Source organism: Petaurus breviceps, unplaced genomic scaffold (genome assembly GCF_028583685.1).
Source record: "Petaurus breviceps papuanus isolate PSGF00001 unplaced genomic scaffold, PetGlider_PUasm1.0 545, whole genome shotgun sequence".
NCBI classification, from domain to species: domain Eukaryota; kingdom Metazoa; phylum Chordata; class Mammalia; order Diprotodontia; family Petauridae; genus Petaurus; species Petaurus breviceps.
In genome coordinates, this window is record NW_027186366.1 from 297,369 (window position 1) to 322,962 (window position 25,594).

At 44.9% G+C, this 25,594-nt stretch overlaps 1 protein-coding gene across 1 annotated transcript in view; it reads right to left on the bottom strand.

Annotated features, from left to right (window-relative positions):
* Window positions 1–18,523: 18,523 nt before the first annotated feature.
* Window positions 18,524–25,594, bottom strand: part of SLC44A5 (solute carrier family 44 member 5) — a 183,622-nt gene continuing 176,551 nt past the window's right edge. Inside the window, exons 22-23 of the mRNA XM_069102247.1 lie at window positions 22,651–22,735; window positions 18,524–18,808 (exon numbers count right to left, since the gene is read on the bottom strand). Coding sequence (XP_068958348.1) covers window positions 18,705–18,808; window positions 22,651–22,735 — 189 coding nt within the window. The 3' untranslated portion in view covers window positions 18,524–18,704. The remainder of the gene's footprint in view (window positions 18,809–22,650; window positions 22,736–25,594) is intronic.

Here is a 25,594-nt window from a genome sequence, read left to right on the forward strand (position 1 = left end):
CAAATACTCAAAGACAACTCTCAGGCCACTCGAGGCTTCTCTTCTCCAGGATAAGCATTCCTCATTCCTCCAATTGATCCTTGTATGATCTAGACTCAAGGCCCCTCACCATGCTGGTTGCCCTCCCCAGCTTATCACTGTCCTTCATGAACACTAGTGCTCAGAAACTTGTTGGCTTCTTCATGTCATTTTGGTCCCTTTTCATCATCTTCAACCATAGTTTTGTGCAGAAGCTTGGACCCAGGAAGCCTCATCTTTGTGAGCTCAAGTCCAGGCTCAGACACTTACAAGCTGGGTGACCCTAGGCAAGTCACTTAACTTTGTTTGCATCAGTCACCTCACCTGTAGAATGAACTGGAGAAGGACATAGAGATGGAAACCAGTTCAGTATCTTTGCCAAGAAAACCCCAAATGGGGTCACAGAGAGTTGGACACAACTGAAAACCATTGAACACACATATGGGACCAAGGGTCCTCTAAACAATGTCTTTGCTTCACAGGCTACCGAGGCCAAAGACTTGGGCAGACTCCTAATGCTGCCCTCCTCTCAACTTAGCTTGGATGGTCCCCAACCTCCAGGCTCAGCCTGTCTCAGGGATCACAGTCTAAGACTTTTCAATGTAGCAAAACCCAGCAGAGCTTGTGTTCCAAGGACAGACTTCAGGAACCGTGTGTCCCCTCTGACACCACCCTGGGGCCTCTGCCAAGAATGGTAGAAGTTAGACAGCATTACTCAGACTGACCATTCCTAATTTGCTCTATTTCTCACAAAAGAGAATGTTCTTATTTTCTATTATTTTGTCTTCTGCATTATTTCAAGGAATCATGTGCTCTTTCTCCCAGGGGTAATCACTTTCATATCTCATATTAAGCAAATATCTGTTTGAATCAGGACTTCTTAACCAGGGGTTCTGGGAACTTGGATGAGAAAAAACATCTTTGTTTCAGTATGAATGATTTCCTTTTGGAACCTTATGTTCCAAAAAAAACCTGAATCCAAGAAGAAAGAGGTCGAGTTCACCAGACTGCCTAAGGTGGGGTGGGGCAGGCCAGAGTCTGTGACCCAAAAGCAGGTAAAGGCTTGGAATAAATGGAGTCCTAAGGCCCTTGGCTTTTAAGAGAAACTTACGTTCAAGTTTCACATGTAAAACATCACATCACAACAATGGCTGAAATGTATATGGTGCCTTGGGGTTTGTAAACAGTGCGTAAGAAAGTTATGTCATTTTATCTTCACCATAGCCCTGGAAGGCAGATGGCATTCTTCCTATTTTACAGATGATGACAGTGGGGCAAATGAAGGTTAAGTGACTTGTCCAGAGTCACCTAGTATTTAAGTGAAGGTCTTGGCGGCTCCACGTCTGGTGCATGGTGCTGCCTCCTCGCGGCTTGGTCCAATGCTCCAGCCATGCTGCTATGAGGAGATGTAGTGTTGGACCAGAACCTACCTGGATGTTCATCTCACCTAGCCACTTCTGCACATTTGAGTGCTGCTATTTCCTCTCAATGGCAAGCACAGGATTCCAATGTTTAAGATGCAAGTTTAACACAGAGTGTGGGTGAACGACATGCAGGGAGACCGTGATTGGTTAGCACCGTTTATTGATGCTTAGAGCCAAGCATGGCATAGTGGCAGCTGCCCTCCGGAAGAGAGTTGGATGTAGCCTCCTTGGCCCCACCATAGCAATGGCAGCATCCTAGCTGATGACCAAGACAGTTAGTAGGGTATGCTGTCTGCTTAAGACCCAAAAGTGACTGGAAGCTTGGGTTTATGGAGGATTTTCAGCCTAAGGATCTGCTGTAGCAACTGCCATTTTGCTGATGGGGTGATGGGGTCAGGGAGCAGGGACCAGAAGCAAAGTGAGGATGTCTAAAAATTAAGGAGGAAGGCTTCCTCTGGATGAGGAAGGGGGAACAATGCCACATCAGGGTGTTTGCTGGCCTTTCAGTAGATGCTTCAAACCAGAAGTGGATGCATTAAACATTTCTAATAACTGCAGGTGATCCTAGGTCAGTGGGACCATCGTCTTCTCCGTATTCAAAAATCTAGGTGAGAACAACCTGCTTTGGAAGACACTCAACCAAGATCTGTGCTGTAGTGACCTAACCTATTTGCCTTGAGGCATTAATATATTTATTCAATAATTTGCTCTAGAAGTGGGAGTGAGATATGAAAGTAGTGAAGAAAAAAGAAAACTAAAAATAAGAGAATAGCAAAGGGAAAGACAAAGAGAACCTTTCAGCTTTGTCATTTGGAGAAAATTAGAGCCCAGTTCTTCTCCAGACACTGCTCCAGATCCCTTTCCAAATGGCAAAAAACTGGGTATGTTTAATGCAGAAAAATTAAAATCGATGGCCTGCGTATAAAGCCAAGAACTCAGAGGAGAAAGCTTGGGATTCAACAAGATGCAAGAGGAGCCAAGACAGGAAATTGCTTTGGTCAGATGTGTGGGAAGTCAAGGCAACCCCTTTTCCCCCAAACGACATTAACGAAGATCTGTGGGAAGCCGGTTCTCTTCCTTTGCACCCCACCCTTAAGCCAAGTCCTTTCCAGCTGGGCAGATTTCTTTCAGAGGAGCTATACCAGCAGCTCCCTTTGAGGGAAACGCATCTGAAGCACGTTTCCCAAAGAAATGCGACAAAGGATGCACAGGTGGTACTCGATGGGGGTCTTGCTCAGGACCCTAGGAGCCAACTACAGCTGGGCTCTCTGATCCCTTAAAAAATTCAATTCCATTGAAGAGAAATTCTAACTGCAAAGTTGTAAAATAAGGAAATGTAAGATGCAGAGGCCTGCCTCATCCTCAGAAAACAACAGGAGCATTGTTTTTCTTCTTATTTTACTGAAACAACATCAAAAAGCAAGGCTTAGCAACAAGATAGTGGTTAGCAAAGACCTAGAGACCATTGGAATTAATGACTTTAAAATGGATCTGGATCCCTGGACTAAGGCCAAAGTTGGGTCACATTGAAGCAGTCATGATCTGAAGTAGTAGAAGAAGACATGCAAAGCATCCCCTAATGCATCCCCCAATTCACCCCCAAGGCACCCCCAATGCATCCCCAATGCATCCCCCAACTCACCCCTAGTGTACCCCCAATGCACCACCCAATGCATCCTCTAATATATCCCCCAATGCACTCTGATGCATCCCCCAATGCACCCCAATGCATCCCCTAATATATCCCCCAATGCACCCCCAGTATCACCCAATGCCTCCAATAGGCAATGTACCATGTGATCAGTCCAGCACAGAGCATTTATTCCTCACCTGTTATGTGCCAGGCTCACTGCTGTTGGTGTTGGAGATACAACGAGAACAAATAAACATGTCTCTGATCTTGAGGAAACTGCATCCTAGCCGGGGAGACAACATAGACACACATACCTAGTCCACGTAGCATAAATATCCTTCACATACAGGGTGCCTGGCAGGGAGGGCACCAGCCACCACAGGCACCAGGAGAGCCTTCATGCAGAAGCACTGCTGAGCTGTGTTCTGGAGGGAGTGTGGGATGTCGTAAGCCAGAGGTGAGGAGGGAGCTCATTCCAGGCACACAGGATGACCTCCCCTGCCCAAGAGCCTGAAAGCAAACTGTGGTGACCATCTCACCTCCTCTGTGACTTTTTAAGCTTTTATTTGCAACCAATCTTGTGCATTTCTCCAGACAAGAGGAAGAAAAGCATCAAATTCCAAACCCTAATACTTTTGCATGAATAGAGAATTCTGGCTTGAGAGAAGACAGTCCTTGTGCACATAACATAAATATTAAGCCTGCTAAACTTTATAGAGTGTTTCAGATGTCTGTTCAAATGTCTCCATTACTGGATGCTTGAATCTTTAGTGCCAACACAGGAGCAGAGATTTGGAGCAAGAAGGGAGGTGAAGTCATCAAGCCTAAGCCAACTCATTTTATAGATAAGGACAGGAAGGAGATGGCCCCTAAATGATTTGCCCAGAAAGCATGCCTGGGGCAAGCTTCCTGTCTCCAAGTCCAGCTCCATGAACGCTCTACCATCTTGCTGCAGTCATGACTGATACTGAAAGAATCTGAGAAAAGGGACACAGTAGAGGACTTTGCCTGTGACCCGCTTCTACCGGGGGTTAGGAAAGAGGCACAGATGCCTGAAGGCTACTCCAGCAGCAGACAAGCTCTCCAGATCCTACCAAGGTGAACGAGTCTTGGGTATGGGGCCTAGAAGAGGTCAGTCATCTGAAGCCCAGGTGGCTAAATTCTGAATGGCCCATCACAGGTTAGCAAAAAGGTGGGTGTGTTTCTTGTTAAGCCACAGCAATTGTGAAGGGCTAAGCAAAGTCTTAGAGGGACTGTGAGCTGCAGTGCTGAGAATTCTCACAGGGGCAATGTTGTCGAGATGCAGTGGGAGGAGGCAATGCTTCATTTAGGCTGGAACTTGATTTGTGTGCAAGAAACTGGGAATCGACAGCTCCAGGCTGCAGGAGTTAGCCCAATGGATGGAGCCCCAAAGGGGCTCCTCTCTTCCCCTTGTGTATGGGTTGCTTCCTGTTAGAATCTCTAAGCTCCTTGAAGGCAGAGCCTTCTTCACCTGTCATGCCTGGCACACAGTAAGAGCTTAAGAACTACTGGCTGTATGATTGTTAGCACGAAGCACAAAAGGCTCTGGACTGTGTCTCCAGAGCTCACTAATTCCCCTTGATATCATTTGTTTTCAGTCTGAAATAACTCTTGTTTTACGAGATGAAAGAAACTAGTTAGTACAGGATAAAAATATTAAGAGGGGGGTGAAGACTAATGGATCTGCACTGAAGAACTTAGACTACCAGGGAGAAAAGACGACACTGGGGAAATATATGGTGGCATGATGGTGGAACAGCCAGGAGGAAGCAAGGAACCAGTGAGTGGACTTCCCATGTGGAATATATGGGAAGGCTTAGACAACAGCAATGTGAGGTGAGCAGTCAAGGAGGAGTAGCTATCTGCATCATTGGAGTGAGTGTTAACAGCAGTGAGATTTCAAATCCGCTAGAATGTATGGAGGTCAGCTCAAGAGATAAACAATTCCCCCATTTTGTTCTACAAAGCAGAGCACCCTATTCTTTGTCCTTACAGTCAGAGGACTTTGCTTTGCACAATAGCACATTTCCTTGATAAAAAGGCTTCAGTAGAGTTGTATCTATGGAAAGGTCCACAGGTTCTTGGTCAAGATTCGTGAGGCAGAGAGAATAAATGGGTGCCCTTCACGCCTGCTCTGAGACTTTCAATGTGTGGCTGCCCCATCACCCCATTATTCGGAGGGGTTTGGGTTTTTTCATTGAGGGAAGTGCATCTATTGACCTTGGTGCTTAATTAAGCGACATCATCTTGCTTTATCCCATTCATTGTTTCCAGGAATCAATCTTTGCTCCACACCTAGAATCTGAAGGGAACGTGGCATGGAAGGACTAGATGGGTGACCTGCCTTCGTGGTGAGTCTAGAAAAGGACAGAGGTGGAGGAGCATGACGGCTTTCCGAGTTAGTGAAGAGGTATCCCAGGGAAGCAGCATGGGGCTTGTTTTGCTTGGTTCCCAAGGACAGAATTAGGAGTAATGGGGACACGTTGCAGAAAAGCAAATTTCAGCTAGATATAAAGACAAACTTCTAAGGGTTTGAGCTATCCAGAAGAGGAACGAGTCTTCTCCAGCAGTGGCCCTTTTCTTGGTTGTCTTAAAGAAACAGCCATTTCCCAGGAATGTTGTGGAAAGGATTTTTGCACAGGTATGGACCATATGGCTTCTGGGCAGAGCCACAACTAAGATGTGGTGACTGAGGTCTTGCCTCAGGGTACTGAATTAAGATTTTGCTGGCAGGAGTTACAGTCCTTGAGCCACACAGAAACAACAGTCCTGATTTAGTAAGAAAAATTAGTTAATTAATAAAGTGAATAAAGTTATCTGTTAGCTTTCTTATGGAAGTTACCAGCTGACACTGCGATATGCTCCACTCTACGACTCTCCATAACTCAACTGAAGGTACATATATGACTTAGCCTGGGACCATTTGTGACATTTGGGGAAGTAAAAGAATGACTAGTTATGCTTCCATCTCAGTGATCTCTTTCAGCTCTGAGCTTCTGAAAGTGTCTGTGAAACTCAACTTCCTCAGCAACAGGAATCATTCCTTTGATTTTCTCTGTATTCTCTAAAGCACTTAGCACTGTGTTGGTCAAACTGTGCCTTCCGTAAAGACTTCTGGAATTAAATTGAATTTTAGCTGCCTCTCTACATGTGATGATTCCTACCACTTCCATACAAACAAATCATGGGGATGTGATTGGAGCTGCCAAGACTTCCAAGCTTTATTTCATAGGCAGAGGGAAGATTGATCTAATCTGAATTCAAGGGTGAATTTGAGTCTATGGCAGCCCTTCTGCCATCCTGACATAGTTTTACTCAATCTGCCCTTTTCTTAGGGGTCTGCTGTGTGGTAATGGTAAATACACATACAACTGCTAAGTACTGCCATTCTCTCACATTTTCACCTTCTCTTTGTGTATTGTCATCTCCCATTAGATTGTAAAGTCCTTGAGGGCAAAAACTGACTTACTTTTTATTTGTGTTTCTATTTGTATCTGCAGCACTTAGCACAGTGGCTGTCACAGTGTAGGCACATAATAAGTGTTTGTTAACTGACTGAAAAACACATACACATACATTTACAAACATATAGACCCTCATACACTTGGGGAGATACTCGTTTACCTTTGTTGTAGGGAGGACATCTGACCAGGACAGACTTGTCCCTGGCCCCATGGCAAACTGAGGCTCGCTATTCTCTGCTAATTTCAGGGCTCTTTGCTTCACTCTCATCCTTAAATCTGGGGGAGCAAAACCAGGATTCTGCTTCTCAAGCTGCATTTTTCCATGTGCTTATGTCAAGGCATTTCACATTGCGCTGGGCTAGGTTTGGACCAAGCTTGAGCTATTAGCGAGGTCGCTTTAGCACTTTACGGGACAAAAGCAGAAAATGAGAAAGGATGAAGAACCCTTGACCAGGATTGATGGCTGCAGGGTGAGCTGCAGCTGGCTTTTTTATGCACACATGCATACAGAACCAAGTCCCCTCTTCCTGCTCGTGTGCCCCATCCCCGTTTGCCAGCGATTCCCAGCATTGCACAAGGCCAGCCCCAAACACTCACTAGCCAAGTCAGCTAACTGCTATTTGCCTCAGTTTCTCCATGTGTAAAATGGGGATAGTGACAGCACCCACCTCTCATGTGTGGTGAGGATCAAGAGCCAATATTTGTGAGATAATTAGCATTGGTTCGTTCTTATCTCCTTCCTTCCTAATTGGATTTGGGGGGGAGGCGTAAGAGAGATGTGAGAGCTGCGATAACTTGGAAGGTGGGAATACTGGAATGCATGTGGTGCCCTCTAGAAACAGGGCCGTTTAGAGGAAGGAAGGTGGGATTGGGGGACAGACTGAGTTCCACTGAAGAAGTCTGTGTGATGCCTGCTTGGAGCTATCAGAAAGGCAGCTGGGAACAAGGGACAATGGCGTGAGTCCAGAGCTGAGCCACCTGAGTCAAGACGGTACTTTTAACCATGGGAGGTGGTGGATGAGGTAGAGGTAGAGAGGGCACAGAGGGATAAAGGAAGAGGTTCCAGGAGAGATTCTCGGGGGCTCTGGTGGCTTGGATAGTAATCCAGCAGAGCAGACTGACTGGGAGCAGCAGGGCACACAGGAGAACTAGGAAAGGACCCAGAGAGAAGAGAATATCCAGGAGGTGGGGCTGGTCCAAAGCTACGTAGGGTTAAGAAAGAAGATGACCGGGGTGGCTAGGTGGCACAGTGAATAGAGCACTGGCCCTGGAGTCAGGAGGAGCTGAATTCAAATCCAGCCGCAGACACTTAACACAAAACTAGCCGTGTGACCCCAATTGCCCTACCTTCCCCTGCCAAAAAAAAAAAAGCAGAAAGAAGATGACCAAGCAAAGGCATCAGGCTTAGCCATTAGGAGATTGCTGGTAAATTTGGAGGTAATGGTCACAGTTGATGGTGACATTGGAAGCTGGGAAGGGATAATCTGGCCAAGAAGTGAGGAGGACATTGATTAGAGGTTTTATGATTTTATGACTGTGAGAGTGGAGAGAAGGGGCTGGTTTCCTTTGATTTTCCATTTCAAGAACACCCATGATGCTGACAGCTTCAAGTGCTTCCTCCTTGGCCCTTCTTCTTGGTGCCCCCTTCAGGGCTCAGCCCAAGTGCCATGACCTCTAAGAGGCCGACCTTATTTTGTGCTGATATCTATATGTACAGTGTTCCCCACAGAAACATAAGCTACTTGGGGACAGGTCTGTTTTGCTAGTTCAGTGACTAGCACATAGTAGATGCTTAATGAAAAATTACCTCATTGGATTGAATTGAATTCCTACAATGGAGAAAAATAATATGTCTTCCTTTGTTTTCACCCTGATTTGTCACTAGATCTAAATTCCCACAATTTCCATCCTAAATGATTTTTTCTTGCCTTCAGGAAGTTTTCATTTCTTTTTTTTCCTCCTCACTGGCACAAAGTTGCTACAAGTCAATGAGCAAAAATGGAAGAAGCCATGATTACTTGTTGACGCTCTTCCTTATCATGTGATTTCACCTGTTTGTTGGTCATACTTGAGACCTGGGTGTGAGCCGAGATTCCCACACTACCCCCATGCCGCTGCCAAGCCTGAGCTGTGTCTGACCCACAACCCTCTGGCTTCAGGCAAATCCCAGAGGTCTCAACTCTGGGCAGAATAAAATCACTTTCTGGTCAAGTTTGGCACTAAAAAAGCAAAGGCAGGCTCCCTTGCCCAATAATGCAGAGCAGAAAAACAAAATAAAGCCCACATTGCCACTGACTTCCAAAAGCCCATGAAGTCCTTGCCATCTGAAGGAAAAAACCAATAGTACCCAACCCCTTGAAATGAGTATCCATTTGTAAGTAGGCATATGAAATTAAGGGCACCCATGAATAGGTATTAGTCTATACTGAGATAGCAACAGAGATGTCCCCAAATTACCCAAGTTCCCCAAACTGGTTTAGGTCTGGAAGTTAAATGAAGGGGAGAAAAAAATAGCAGGACCTCAGTTGAGAAGTAGGGAGGTGAAAAATCTCTGTGAAATCACTCCTGGCAAGTCAAGAGGGGGTCTAATGTCAGTCACTGCTGACTCCAGGGAGAAAATGATGACAAGAATAGGAAATGTCATATGGGAACTATAATGAGGACATGGGAAGAAGCAAAGCCCACCCGCATGCTGAAAACATTCTCTCCAGTCAGTGTTCATTTGGGTGTATTTGGTGACTGGCAGAGGTGGGGGTGGGGCAGGGCAATTCGAGGTCCTCTCCCCTATTGATTACTCAGCTCACTCAAGCCCTTTTCCTCCTTGGCCTCGGATTACAGAATATCAAATTTAAATCGGAGAGGTGGCAGGCCTATGGGAAGTCTATTCTCTGTGGAATACATATCCATTTGAGTTTCTAGGTCTCATCTGAAAATGCTGGAAGGGGGTAGGAGGAGTGTCTTTAAAGTGGCCACTTTGTTGTTAGGTTTCTTGAAATCTGATAACAAAATTATACTGACCAAACTGGGTCCCAAGGAAGAGGTAGGAGAAGGCAACTCAATTCCTTCTTGATTTTGGAGAAACAGTTTCAGTTGAGAGGTGAGGTCGGAAGCCAGAATGCAACTGGGAGTGATGAGGATGGAAATGAGGGGGTAGAGGAAGCCAACCAAGACATGGAATCCATGCTTTTGAGGGGAGGGGAGTTTTGATGGGTTTTTTTTTTCTTTTTATTCATTGTTATAAGGTATGACTCTCTAGGAGTAAGGGGAAAGATACATTGGAAAACCTAGATGATGTAAAACTAAAACATGTCAATAAAAATTGACATTTCATAAACCTTTGTGTGTGTAAGAGAGAAAGACAGAGAAAGAGAGAGACAGAGAGAGATAGAGAGAGAGACAGAAATAGAGACAGAGACAGAGGAGAGAGACAGAGAGAGAGAGACAGAGAAAGAGAGAGACAGAGAGAGAGAGAGACAGAAATAGAGACAGAGGAGAGGGGAGAGAGAGAGAGAGAGAGAGAGAGAGGATGAGAATGAGAATGAGAATGTCTGGGAGCTGAGAAAGGGAGAGAGAGAGCCCCTCCCCCTCCCCATCATGAATGCAAAGCTTCTTTGGAGAGCACGAAAGAGATTGTAGACTAGAGACAGATGTGTTTAATCCATGACTCAATCATGAATCCTGTTGGCACATCACTCCCTTCATTTTGGGCTAAATGCTTATATTTGATTAGTTTTGTTACACAGTCAGCGTTAATGCCATTTAACAGGAGACTGAAAACATTTTTATTTGCTTAATTACTGGCATCTGATTCACTGCTGAGTTTCTCTTTTCTAGATGTGTGAATGGTACACTGAAGATACTCCATGCTTTCTTTCTTTCAGGAATCAGACAGATGTTTGGGCTGCCATGGAAGGAGCCCTGGGTTTGGAATCATCCAACCTCAGTTTGAATCCTTCGGATACTTGTCACCTGCGGACAAAGTGAGGTTGGACTAAATGGCCTCTAAGGTCCCTCTAGCACTAACCCTGGGGATCCACGACCCTCCGGGTTTCCCTGTACCTCTTGTCCATTGAAAGCTCTGGCTCCTCCTGTCTGGGTGGCTGTCGGCAAGCCACTTTCACCTTAGTTTCTTCATCCGTAGAATGGGAATGATGAGTGCCCCTCTCAGAGCTGTGAGGATCAGATGAGGCCATATATGTAAAGCCGTCATTCACTCTTCACTCCCTGTTTTGTGTGTTCTCTCACTTTTGTGGTGGACACAGGCACGCATACACCCACACACAGATATGAGATGTTGCCGCCCATGGCCCGAAAATGGGACAAGCAGAGCCCCCGATTCCCCTAGAACACTGCAGAGAAGCATCTTTGGTGGGGTCTCGACCAGTGTCTTTGCTAACAGGGCAATTGCTCTCGCCAATTTCTTAGCCCCTAGTGGTGTGGCCACAAGGGTGGGCTGCTCTAGCCTCCCTGGCATGGGGAACATGCTCCTGGCCTCTAGTGACCCTCCACTCCTTCTCCAGGATGACAACCTCAACCCGAGCCTCCATGGAGGCAAGACCTTCTGGACCGGCCGCTGCCTCTGCTGCTACACCTGCGGATGGGCCGCTGTCTTTGCCGGCACCACCCGATTCCGAGCTCTGTCTGCATAGTGGAAAGATTGCTGTACCTAGAGCCCTGGGACCTGGATTCAAATGCTAACTCTGCCACTTTTGACAACAAGCTGTTATTAAGCACCTGCTGTGTACCTATCTGCCTTAGCATTTTATCAAGTGCTGTATAAAACCCAAGACCTGTGTGACCTAGGGCAATTTACTTAACTCTTCTGGGGCTGAATTTCCTTCTGGCTCAGGGTAGATGGTGCTCTGATTAGACACACAGATGTTCCATGGCCAAAACCAAGGTCTCACTTGGCAGTCTACCCTGCTCTGTGCTCAGTGAGGCTGGTCTTCTAAGGATGTCTGATTCCCAGGCCTTGGTAACTTGGTAGACTGAGTCAGAGTTTGTGTTCCTGGTCCTTTAAGTACCTAGGTTCATTTCCATGCTGCTGAATACCCTTAGTACCAAGATCAGGCAGCTAGCAGGTATAGGGAGGGGCTGACAGAGAAGAGGTGAGAGAGGGCTGGTCTCAAAGTTAGGAAATCTGTGTTCAAGTCCTGTCTCTGACCTGTAGGGCATCTCAGTCAGGGAAAATGTGAATCAGGAAACAGACTACCACTAGAAACCCAAGACTGAAAATATGGTTTCTAGAAAGTGACTTTGGAGGACAAGATGGGTATTATGTTCTTGTTGTGATTGGAGGAAATTTGTTTTAAATTTTAGTTCACATCACATGAGGATCAGTCGAAGGAACGATGTTTAGCAGCAGAAGAAAAAGACGAGGAGACCTGGGAGCTGCCTTCAGGTACCTGAAAAGGAATCATGTGAAAGAGAGACTAGGTGAGCTCTGTCTGACCCCAGAGCCAGGAGCAATGGGGGAGGGGAAGAGGGGGAGTGAAGAGTCCAGTTTGGGCTGAGGGGAGGGGATCAGGAGAACCTCTTCAGAAACTGGAGCTGCTCCAAAGGGCAGGAGGTTGGATCGAGAGGTGGCAGGCTCCCCATCAGAGAAAAGGCTGGATGCCCCTTCTTTGCCTGGGGCATTGTCCCGGAGGTCCTCCTTTGTTGTCAGGGAGAGGTCAGATTGATGCCACTGAAGTCCCTTTCCGTTCTGCAGTTGTGTGATTCTTGTTTGCATAACTTTATTCTAATAACCAGAATACTTAGATGGGAATGCAAAGGTGTGTGAGTGAGTGGGAGCTAGGAGTGAATGCTGGCAAGCCATTCCATAGACTGGAGTCTCTGGCAACCCTCCCTCCCTGTTAGGTAACCGTAACCTCTCACACCAGCAAGGACTGATTTATCAAGTGTGTCCTCAAGCCCAGATCCAGAGAGCTAGTGACTGGACATGGCTAGAGTTGAAAATCGATTTCCTGAATAGCCACTTGTAAAAGGGAGAGAGCAGCCTTCGGGAGAGGAGCTGGTCACTTCTGTCCTCAGGAAAAGTGGAGGAATGGTGACCAGGCTGCCTTCCAATATCTATGAATCTGAAGGACCTGCTTGGGAAGGTTGTTTTCCCCACAAAGTTCAGCAGTTCCTCATGTAATTGCCAGGACTTTGAGGGAGGCTCTTTGGAAAGTTCAGCTGCATTTATTCTCACTCTCCCTCTTTCTTCTTCCCTCTATCTCCATCTTATCTCATTCTTTTCTCTCTCTCCCCTTCTCCTCTTCCTCTCCCTTTCCTCTCTATCTTCATGTCTTCTATCCATTTTTATTTCTCTAGATTGCTCCCTCCCTATTCTCTTTCTCATTTCTGTTTTCTCTACTCTTCCTCCCTCCCCCCCTTCTCTCTTTCCATCTCCTGGTCTTCTCCTTCTTCCCTTTCTTGTTCCCTGTCTTCTCATCTCCTCTTCTCTCCCTCCATTCCCTCCTTCTCTCCTTCCTTCCTCTACATTCTCTCTCTCTCTTGCTTTTTGGAGGGCAATTGGGGTTAAGTGACTTGCCCAAGGTCATATGGCTAGTTTTTGGGTTAAGTGTGTGAGGCTGGATCTGAACCCAGGTCCTCCTGACTCCAGGGCCAGTGCTCTATTCACTGTGCCACCTAGCCACCCCAACATATATGTTTTTTAACTCGAAAATACAAAACTATAGAAAAAGGCAATTTTCTTACTTAAATATTTATTAGAAGAAAACAAATAATAGCTTTAAAACAATGAATAACAACAAATTTCATTAGATGTTAAGCATTTTAGTTATCAAAGAATTTTAGACATTATATTCCTAATATTTCTGCACAGCAGAAGCACACAGATTATAGAGTTTATACTGTCACGTGCTCATGTTTATTTTTGGCATGAGATTATCTAAAATCACATTCAAATAGAAATGTGACCATAGATGAAACGGACAGAAACTTACTATCGATTCCCCAAACCTTCATAAATTACCATGATCTGATCGACAAGTATTTATTTAGGACAAATGTTTTACGGACCCTTCTGGTGACAAGGATTACCAGATGGGATCGAACAAGACAGGAATTCTTTCCTATTGTTAGTAGTACCAGTAAAAATGATTTTAATTTGAATTAGAAACGACATTCCTGGGTGTATAAACACAAATACATATTAACAACATAGTACAAGCAAACTGATTATTTATATCAAAAGTTAGAAAATGAAAGGCCATATAGAAAATAGTTTTATGACAAGAAATGGTTCTTTCAAAGGGAGCATGACATTTCCAGGGGGTAATGTTTCCCCTTAAGATCCTATAAGATTTCCTTTCTGATTTCAGTAGTATGTTGAGAAACAGCATTATACTTAGCATGTTTTCAGAGGCTTAGTACTACTACTACCAAAAGAAAGAAAACAAACAATTTCCAGAACAAAAATCCTGGCATTCTTCAACCGATCTCTTTATTTAAAACAAACAAACAACAACAAAGGAATTATTTTGGATCTCTTTTCTACGAGCACACATTCATTTTTGTCCACTGGGGTAAGGAAAACTGTCTATGCCCCACAGCATTCTGTACCACGTGACAATTTCAAATCTAGTGAAATGGCAATTGATCTTCAACCAATGATCAAAAAGAAAAAAAGTAGAAGTTTGTTGTTTAAAAAAGAATTACTATTCATTGCAAATTTTGCATTTTTCACAAGGTTTGTAAACTTGCCCATAAAAGCTGGCTAATCTTCAGCAGCTGGTAAGGCACTTTGTCAGAGAGGAAGAAGAAGGCTGGGTGACTGGCCACTCATCTCTTAGGAAACATTCTGCACTCCTCTAGAGAGAACAATGGGGGGGGGGCATCATTTTTGTTCTGATTCAGTGGGGGATGGGAGAGCCAAAGGGCTGCAAAGACATTTCCTTTTCAGTCTCATAGTATTTCCTCCCGAAAAGGTAGGATGGTGGATTGTGGTTTTCATTTTTCTACATCTGGATCAACCATTTACAAATAAGATTTTTCAAAACCATGTAACAGAATGCTTAGCATCTTCACAATTTGCTTCAAAACACCCACACCACCAGAATGAAAAGATAATTGCAAACAAATAAATATTTTAGTACAAAATGTTCCCATAATTCCCTTGCGACTTGGAATGGCTTTACATGGTACAATATAAGCTTTGGTATAAAACATGCAGAAAGAGCCCACGAGTGATCAACAGTGTCGCGGACGTAGTGCTCCCAAGGCAGTGGGTTTCCCGTGTACACCTCCCAGCACTAAGGAGTGACTACAGCTCCCGTTCTTACTGCGTCTTAGTCTGTACATTGGGCTTGTTCAGAAGCTTCAGCAGAGACTGCCTGTGTAATAGGGTCTCTTGGTAGAACCATTGTTTCCAAGTCTTCCACTAGGGGGAGAATGGCACCAAGTCAATAGTGAAGCATCAGTGGGGGACGGTTGCCACCTGCTGTCCCCTTTTCCCACAGCAGTCCTCAAACCCCAGTTGCTTTTGCTTTTATTGAAAAGAGCAAATTTTGGCATCAACATAGCGTAAACATAGGTATGAGAAAATGCTCAGCCCTTTGTTAGGATATCGACAGAATGGGACCCCACTGGACATACCAGGGGCAGATCTGCCAACAATTTCTTTGCCCCAATTTCATGGGGAAATCAAACAGATCCTCTTTTAGACCTATTGGTAAAACAGCAAAAGGCCCATTAGGAAAATCTGCAGTCACTTTCAATTAGTTTTTTATGCACAGTATTCCGATCTTTCAGGTTTGCTTCTAAAACAATCAGAATTGCTAACAGTTCTTTGTTTTTTTGTCATCAGTTGCAATAGCAGAGTGATTTTTAATATGATTTGTAGAATTGTGAGTCTTCAAACTCCTTGGCAGACGCAGGTTGTAAGTAATATTGGTATTCTTTTTTAATTTTTCCACAGTTATTACCTTAATTGCTTCTTTAAGAAAATGGCTTCTAAATTTTCTTCTCAAAAAGGCTCATTTCTATTCTGCATGTTTCATTTGTACAAAGAAATGATTAGCAAAGGACAATTTCTTTTTGAATAGGTTCAGCCCCAATCAAGTTGAAACTTTCATACTAAGAAATCCTTCTCCAGAGTGCATAGGTTAGTGGCTAAGAAATATTTAACCACATCATATCTTGTTATTTCTATGATTAAAAAAAAATTCTTGCTAGCTCTGTTTATACCCTTAGGAAACTTAGCCAAGTGCAATGTGTACCTCCTTCTAGGATTTCTCTCTTGGTTGAAGACTTCTTAAGTATCAATTTAATCTGCAGATGTGCCTTAATCAAAAGCTCCTGGGACCACCCCTACCCCCAACCTCCCAGCACTGACGATGTCCCAGACTGCAAAGGAACAGCTACTTAGCACGTCTCCTGTATTTTTCTGCTGTTTTCCTCCCATTGATAGAGACTGTGAGGGATGGGCAAAAAGAGCTCATTGATTTCTCACATCTTGACCTTGACTTTCTCCTACCCTCATGATCCTTCTGACTGCTCATCCAGAGGCAGGATCCCTTACAGATGAGACTAGCTGAACAGAGCCTATAATCATTCCACTAGACTTCTGATTGAATCAACTTGGCCCCTGGGCTGGAGAACAGATAGGAACTTGGGTGGGGGGGACAGAGCCTTGTGGAGCTGAAAGGAAACCTCTCATTTGTCTGGGACCAGAGAAGCAAAGTCGTCACCCACAGGTGACCCAGAGGGAATGTGGCACAGAGGAGAAACAAAAGCAGCTTGGAGCCATCATAGACCCAGAACAGGAAGGGACCAGTCATAGCCTCATTTTCCGAGAGGTGATGAGGAGAGTATGGCTGATTCACCCAACGCCCCATAGGGCCCACTTCACCAGAGCCAGGGCTCTTTCCTAAACTTCCCCCCTCTGGTCTTTTAAATTCCTAGAAGGGGAAAGAACAAGACCCTCCCTCACTCCAGGGAATCACCAGGATACTTTTGATGGAGATGGAGCCTATTCTTTCCAAAGGCAGCAAGTTAAGGGGCACTTCAGAAAGAGAAGCATTATCTTCAGCTGCAGGTAGCACCTTGAAGAGAGATTTCCTGTGTGACCAGAAGCAGAGGCAGAACTAGGCAAAGCAATCAAAGTTGTGCCTTAGGGTGCTCAATGCAGAGGATTCTGATGGCACTTGCAACTCTTTGGCGATATGGAAGCAACTGAAATTAGCACCTGTTAGCAAGAGTGATTCGTTAAAATTGGGAGCCGCCCATTGGTGGTGCTTCCCCACCGTGCCCGTGCCCGAGCCTGCGCCCACACCACACTCCTTGTAGGCTGAACCCAGGGGGGTTCCTCCCTGACCGGGGCGCCTCACTCCCTGATTTCCTCCGGGCACTCTCCCCAGCAGTAGCCTGGTTCTGTCTCAGTCTCCTCTGCTGCTGTCCCTCAAGGGACTGAGGGTGTGAGGCACTCTTCTCAATTGCACACCTGTCTAGTGATGCTTCTGCCTTTCTCTTCAGGATAATAGACCCTTAATGTCCCTAAATTACAATTCTTCCCTGCAATCATTCAGTGCTGCAGTGGCTGGCATGCCAGGCACCCAAGACAATCTCTGAGGAAAGGAAAGTGGCCTAGAAGGCCAAGAGAGGAAGCACTCGGGTTTGGGCAGTTGGGGTGGGCCCTGAAGCCTCAGTTGGCCAAGACTCTAGTTTGGGTCACCCACCTTTCAGGATCAGTTTTGCTTTATTACTATGTAAATTAGCTTGTAAATCAATAGCAAATACTTTTATTTTTAGTCCTTTGTGGAAGTAGGATTGGGCCAAATTCAGATCCACATGTGTTTTGCTTGGACAACATGTATGACATCCATACGCATTTAGTGTAACAGCCAGGATTGGATGCACCTTGCTACACCCTGTGTCAATACTGGTGGCCACAGCCTCTAACTTTCAGAACATAAGCAGGTGTGACTATGAGATTCCAGCCACCAACCCTCAGTCAGCAGGAGGAGAATGGAAGCACTTGTTCTCCCAGGCCCTGGAAGGAGACAAGGCTTCATTCAGGAAGCCTTGCAAGGAAGGCAACAGAGGGAGAAAGGCCTTAGCCCAGGCGCAGAAGCAGCTTTCAAGTGGGAGACTTTTCAAGTGGGGAAGTAGCATCTTCCTTCAAGGTAAGTTTAGGACAGAAGGGGGAAAACTCGGTTTGGACCTCAGCATAATGGGGAACCAAGGCACAGATGGTGCCCCAATGAAGCGCCAAGAAGCGTGAGTGAGAAGACACTCCACTTTCTGAACCAGTTTCCTCATCCTCTTCTCCCAGGCGGAGAGGACGTCTGTGCTGGCCGCACAGAGAGAGGTCCAGGAGATACACACGGCAAGACCAGCTTTCCCCGAAAGAGAATGACACTGGCACCCACTGTCTCCATGCCCAAGGTCTCCACGAGCAGAGCCTGGCTGCTGGAATGGGCCCAGAGATGGTTTCACTGTAAGCAGTTTTCAGTGATCCTCGAGGGGAGACCTCTAGCACATTGGACACCGACAGGGTTTTTACAGACTGGAGTATCTTACTGAAATGGACTTCCTAGGGAATCATTACCACACAATTCCATCACAATTTAAAGAGGATGATTGGCCAGGGTGGATGGAAACAACAACATGGACACTGGGCCGCATTTGCACATTTTGTACCACATGCTGGTTAACTAGGAGTTGATCTTTTTTATGGCTAATTGGTTCTACATTTGTAGTGCTTTTAGAAATTGCCTGAATATTCTTTACAAATATCTGCTTATTACAAAAGGAAAGAGGGAGGAAAGGAGGGAGGAAGGGAGAGAGAGAGAAAGGGAGGGAGAGAACAGAGAGACAGAGAGAGAGACAGAGAGAGATACAGAGAGAAGCAAAGGTGCACTAAGGGGAAACAGTCAACGGGGTTAGAAAGGTTATTAAAACTTTAAGCTAGAGATAATTTTTATTTTAAAAAAATGCTTGGCGCCCTTGGTCCCCAGGAGGGCAGCAGCCTCAAAGGAAGCCCCTCTTTGCAAAGTGGCTGCTTTTCCCAGATTCCTGACTCCTCTCCATAAAGAAGCAGGTGCTCTCTACCCCTCCTCCCAAAGCATACTTTCTCCATCTGGGTTGGCGTACTTGCTCAGGGTCTCCTCGGGAGTGGGTGGCTCTGTGTGGAAGCTTTTATTCCTCCTTCTTGGCTTGCTTCTTGCCCAGAATCTGGAGCAGCTTCGGGGACATGTAGTAAGGTCTTTCTATGCTTCCGTCATTTCTCTCCAGATCTTCACCTGGATGTGCAGCAAACAATCATCAGGATGTTGTTTTTATTCAAACCCAAGAATAAAATGGGAAAATGAAGAGAGACAAATGATAGAAAGTTAAAGAAGGAAGAGCTTAGTTAAAGTGACAGGTCCCTGAGGCATCATCTGTAGCCCTTGGCAGTTCTCCTAAGTCCTCTCCTTCCCCACCACAGTGTTTGGGCTTCTGGGGGTGGTGTGGGACTAGAGATGTAAGATCTAAGCTAGTTGGGTAATGCAGTGGATAGAATCTTAGACCTGAAGTCAGGAAGACCAGACTTCAAACCTGGCTTCAGACACTGTGACCCTGGACAAGTGTAATGGAAATGCAAATTTAGAGATCTTCCCTGCCCCAGGCTAAAGTGCACCAGGAGCCTGGGGTGGGAGGCTTGTTTTTCAGTAGATACTTCTTGATTGGCCAGTGGGTCCAGAAGGTTGTTACATTCTCTGAGCCAGGAGAAGGCTATATAAGCCCTGATGTGAAGCTTTGTTTTGGGGGCTCACTTTGAGAAGTGTTCTGTGATTTGATCAGTTGAGACTCTGGGAAGCCATTGTTGAGAGCCTCCGGCTTTGAAAAACCCAGATGTTGTTTTGGGGCTCACTTTGAGAACTGTTCTGTGATTTGATCAGCTGAGGCTCTGGGAAGCTGTTGTTGAGAGCCCCTTGGCTTTGAAAAACCCAGATGTTGATTTGGTATGGATGTAATGGTTGGACAGTTTGGAAACTGTCTACTTGATCTGTTTCTCTGTCTTGATAATTCTGTCTGTATACTCTGAAGTTCGGGGTGCTGACCTTTTTCCCCTGAACTAAGTAAATGATACATGTTTAACTGATTAAAGTAGGCTTGTTAACCCATTTTGAGTTGCTTTCCTTTAACAAAGCAGATCTAAGAACCTATGTTGGCAGCCACCCTGGGGATGCTGGGGTACTTGCTGATACAACAAGTCACTTAATTTTTGTCTGCCTCATTTTCCTTAGCTGTAAAGTGGTGGGAATAATAGTACTCACCTCCCAGGGTTGTTGGGGGATCCAATAAGACCATATCTTCAAAGCACTTAGCACAGTGTCTGGCACATGGCAAACACCATATTAATTTTGGCTATTGTTATTATCTATTATGTTGGTGAATTTTTTTACCACACTTGTGACTTCCCTGGCATAAGGAACTCCTAGTGAAGAAATTCTCTCCCTGAATTTGAGTGGGCAGCTGCTCCACAGCTTCTTACACTAGATGTTAAGGGGCCCCAAGAGATTAGTGTCTTGTCCAGGGTAAGTGTGTGTCTAAGGCAGGATTGGAGTCCAGGTCTCCCTGACTCTAACAGCTAGCCCTCTACCCACTATGCCAAACTGCCTTTCAATGATCATAATGGCTATTACAGCAATTAGAATAATTATTCAATGCTATTTGAATATTTAAATATGATAATGATTATAATAGCTATTCCAGCTACATTGTTGATTCTGTCAATGACCTTCCTCTAATGCAAAGGACACAAGCTGGAATTATTCTTTCTCACCTGTCATTTAGTTGATCTCACTTTCTTTCCTTAGCAGCCCCCTAACCAAACAGGGCTGGGACTGCTTGGCATTCATTACTGGTGGTCTCCCCTTCTCCTCCTATCAGCTTCCTAATTCTCAGAGATATTGACTTCCCTGAGAGTTGGTGGGGAGGGGGGACATGGGAACAGGGGGAGGAGATGTCATGTAGGGTATTGGCCCAATACTTGAAGGGTGGGAAGAGATGTCTTCAAATACATAGCATTTTTGAAAATGCCCATAATTTTTTTGGCAGCAAAGGAGATAAAAATAACGAAGACTCATGCAATCAGGACTAGGCCCGAAAGGCAGTCTACAAGCAGTGATTTCCAAGTACATTGTTTCCTGTAGAAATAATTGGTATAAGGGTGGCTAGGTAGCATGGTGAATAGAGCACTGGCCCTGGAGTCAGGAGGACCTGAGTTCAAATTCGGCCTCAGACACTTGACACACTTACTTAGCCTTGTGACTTTGGGCAAGTCACTTAACCCCAATTGTCCTCCAAAAAGCAAAAAATAAATAAATAAATAAGTGGTATAGGGAAGAGAAACCCAGTCTCGTTTACCTTGTTGTTACTCTTCAAGACAAGAGTCTCTAAAAGAAAACCATTCATATTCAGCACAAAAAGGAGATTAAAGCTGGAATTCTATCTGGCTTTCTGTGGAGCTGGCATTTCATTAATAAAGATGGCAGAAGGAAGAGGCAGTCAGGGCAAGAGAGTAAAAAGGCAATTCTCATTGCCCAAAGCAAATATTCCTTGCCAAATATACAGTCTGCCAAAGAGGGTTCCAAAGGAGTAAGTCTTTAAACATTGCTGCTACACTTTGGAGAGAAGCCATACTTACAAGTTGGGCCTGGAATGAGCCAAAGGCATCTGAAGGTATCTGCCCCTCTATTTCTGACTCAGACCTGGGGCGAGGGAGAGGAGTTGGACTTGTCCGTAGTTTGAGTATCCTTCCTCTTATGGCCATGGTTCTTTCTGCCCAGATCATAAATCTGACCAGCAACTTTGCCCATCATAATGCATTGTCCTTGAGGGCAGATGCTATGTTTTTGTCTGTCTGTGTATTCCCACTAGATTAATCCAGTGCCTACCACAAAATGAATGCTTCTCAAATGACTGGCTTTCCTTGGCTATGACTGTACTGCCCTAATTAGCAAATGCTAGTATGCTAAAGTAAATGGGGGCAAAATGAACAGAATAAGCAAGTCTAAGCCCAAATGTAAACCGACGTGATGCTGATCATATCAGCCCTGTCAAACCACACATTGGTTAATTATCTGTGGGGTCAGTTGAGTTGATCAGATCATAAAATTGTGTCTCAAAGATTTATGTTTTCTTTCAGATTGAATAACCTCTCCTAGTGCTGCTGAAAAGCTTGATTTGACAAAGATGGCCAAGCAGGAGCTCCTTAAGGCTGTTCTGAGGCTAACGTTTCATACATTTATTCAGTTTGTGATTCTGACATGCTGTGGAAAAGAAGAGAATGGCAGAGTGGCTAGAGAGGTAGGAGGACCTGGGCTCTAGTTCAGGGCCCTATCCACTGGCTGTGTGACCCTACATAACTCACTTAACTCTTTAGAAACTTAGGTAACTCTAAGACTTTCAGTTGCAATCAGATTGTGATAATCGGCATGGTCAGAGGGAGTTTCCTCGATTGGGAACTCCCCAAGCCAAGGAAATCTCAAGTTTAACCCCTATCATCCATCCCTCCATTTTTTTGAAGTCAGTGACTAACCTGGGAAAGACTGGGGCACTTCCAGAGCCCTTCAGAAATTGATCATTACAGTGAGGTGGCAACTCTACAGAGTCAACTCTAATTCCCTATGAATCCTTCTTTGGATAGAATTTCACAAAGGAGGATCTGGCCCTGTGTGGGACCAGGGGGAACCTGGCATTGGCATAGACTCCCCAAAAGAAAGTCTGTCCTGAAAGCAGGGAGGGCACATCCTTCTATCCACTGTTGAACAGTTCTGATGACCAAAGTCATCCATTAGCATACATTGGAAGACTTTTTTAAAAGTACAATGGAATGGCTGAGCTGGTCCAACCCCAGGGAACCCAAGAGTCATGGCAGCACTTTGTACAACTCCTGTGTGCTGTTGTTACTGTTGCAAAGGAAACTGTTAAGAAATTTCTCATTCTAGCCAAAATGCCACTTGATCTTGCAGTCCCACCATGGCAAATCTATAAGCTGCCAGTCAGGGACTTGGCTGGCCACATTCTCATCATCATTCGACGCTTCCCCAGTTCCATCCCAACCTGAACTCCAAACAGACAGGTGCTAAATACTTACAGAAGCAGAGGAAAAGGGTATCGACACACATTGCAAAGACACTGAAGAAACCATGGGCAATGAGGTAAGACCCAAAAACTATCATCTGGAAGCAGATAGAACACAGGGGAAAATGGATCATTGAGATTGGTTGAAGCAAATATGAAAGGTCTCATATACTTAAATATTGAAATGAATCCTTGGAAACAGGCGATCCATGCTTTTCATTCACTTGTTAAGGCTTGGCTTTGGCATCTCCAGGAGGTCATTTCTGAGTCCCTCACTTGTCATTGTCCCCCATATAACTTTGTCTGTGTATGTCTATAAAACATATTTTATATACTTGAATAAACATTGTTTAGCTCAACCCTAATAGAATGGAAGCTTTTCAAGGACAGGGCCTGTTTCATTTTTGTCTCTATATGCCCATCCCCTCACTCAATGGCTGGCACACATAAACCACTGAACAAATGAATGAGTTCCATGTATGATAATTTGATGTGATTGGGATCTCAAAGATTTAATTACTCCCTGCTTGCAACATAGAGGACAAAAGATTCAATGAGGGGTTTTCTGGCTTGGTTAGTCCCAAGATTCTCAGCGACACTCCATTTCCTGAAGGAAGCCATTCATTTCCATGCCTATTCACACTGTTTCCCCTGGGCTTTCAGTTTTAAGATACTATTCATTCCCACATATCTGAGCCCAGGCTTTGTGGGGTCCACTCCGAAGTCACTGGTCTCCATCCTCACTTGTTTCAGCATCTTTTTCTCTAAATAATTCAGTTTCACTCTTAGGTCATGTAATAAGTCAGGAGTAAGATCGGCATGTCTAGAATCAGAGCTGTGGAGCCTTAGAGGCCATCTGGGACGGCCTACTTCATTCTCTAGGGAAGAAAACTAGCCCATGGTAGGTAAGTGACTTGTTCGAGGTCATTTAGGCAGGAATGAGCAGAGTTGGTAACCAATGAATGAATGAATGAAAGAATTCCTTAATTCATCCCAAGAGTGAATGAGAACAAAACAAAGTTTGTACCGATCCAGTCTATAGCTGTGATCACAAAAGTGTGTGCTACAAGTTCTATCTGGTATGCTGGGAAATCATGTCATTATAATATTCCAGATAGAAGAATATTTGTAATTACTTTAGTAGATTTTGATGTACGTAGTAAGCATTGCAAACCTATTCTTAAAATCAACCATAAATGCCTATTCTATAGACACGTTAACCTTCAAACACTTCAGACCTTGAACTTGAAAAGGAAGCAATGAAATGACTGTTATCGAAAAAGGACTGCTTGTGTGTGAGTCTCTGAACTTGCTTGGGGTGTTGGCCCCCAGAGGCTTTAGTGGCCTCTGAGATCTGAAGGCTAGAGGAGTGCCCATGCACTGGGGATGCCTGAACAAGCTGAGCTATAGAAAAGTGATGGATCCTAGTGTGCTCTAAGAAAGGATGGAGGGAGCGGCTTCAGAGAAAAATGGGAAGACTTGTGTGAACAGATAGATCGTGAAGGCAACAGACTGGAGGAAAAACTTACACAATAACATCCATCTTTTCGAGACAAAGAACTCTGAATGATGCCAAGGACTGTGACCAAAGCAAAGACAACCACTAGTCCAGAGAACCAAAGAATGAACGTGTTACCTGTGTTCTGACAGAATGGTGCTACATGCAGGTTGTTTTTTTAATGTGGTCAATGTGGAAACTTGTCTTGCTTGACTAAATGCATATTTGTTATGAGGAATTTAGGATTTTTAAAATGGAAGATAAAGCAGAAAAAAAGAAAAAATAGAATTTTGTTAGCTGAAAAAATTATATCAAATTAAAAAATTCAATGTGCCTTCCTCTCTGCTTCTTACCAACCGTAGAACCTTGGACAAGTGACTGATCCACTCCTGGCCTTCTTATGTATAACCCCAACCCCAACCTAGTGCCCCCAAGGTTACCTTTATTTTTATTTGTATATGTCTTGCATATACATATATGTATACACATGTGTGCCTGTATATATCCATATCTCTGTGTCTCTCTTTGTCTCTTTCTACCTCTCTTACTCTCTCATATATGTGTGTGTGTTTATGTGTATATATCTATTCTCCAAATATTTGGAGCCAGAAAAGACCTTATGGACCCTGAGTCCCACCTTCTCTCTTCTATTAGAATGTAAGCTTAGTGTGGCAGAGAATCTCTTGTCTTTACATTATTGTATTTTGCAGTGTCTGGCCCATAGTAAGTATTCAGGAAATACTGATTGACCAATGACACGGTTCGACTGTAGGACTTTAAAGGTCCCTTTCAATTTCAACACTAATCTTGTGATCTCCTGACTACTGCCCCACCTCCATCCCCATCTCCAGTACACACATATTCAGTGAAGAGGGTGTTACCTCACTCAAAGTGAGAACCTGAAAAGGCCTTAGCCTAAAAGGGCCAGGGGCTCCCATTGCATCTCCAGTCGTCCTGAAGAATACCAGGCATCTGCACCCAGATGGTTCTGGAGGAGAAAGTGAGGCTGGAGACCCGGCACAGCCCTGCTTCCCTCAAATCCAAGCCAACTCAGGACACATCACCATCTCGCTGATGTCATGGGCCTCTTTGAGTATGAAGGGCAAACACAAGGCACATATATACTAAGGCTGCAGTAACCATGAAAACTAGGGTCTGGCTCTGGCTCTGGCTCTGGCTCTGGTTCTAGCTCTGGTTCTGGTTCTGGCTCTGGTTCTGGCTCTGGCTCTGGTTCTGGGTCTGGCTCTGGCTCTAGCTCTGGTTCTGGCTCTGGATCTGGATCTGGTTCTGGCTCTGGCTCTGGCTCTGGTTCTGGGTCTGGGTCTGGCTCTGGTTCTGGTTCTGGCTCTGGTTCTGGGTCTGGGTCTGGCTCTGGCTATGGTTCTGGCTCTGGTTCTGGTTCTGGGTCTGGGTCTGGCTCTGGTTCTGGTTCTGGCTCTGGGTCTGGCTCTGGGTCTGG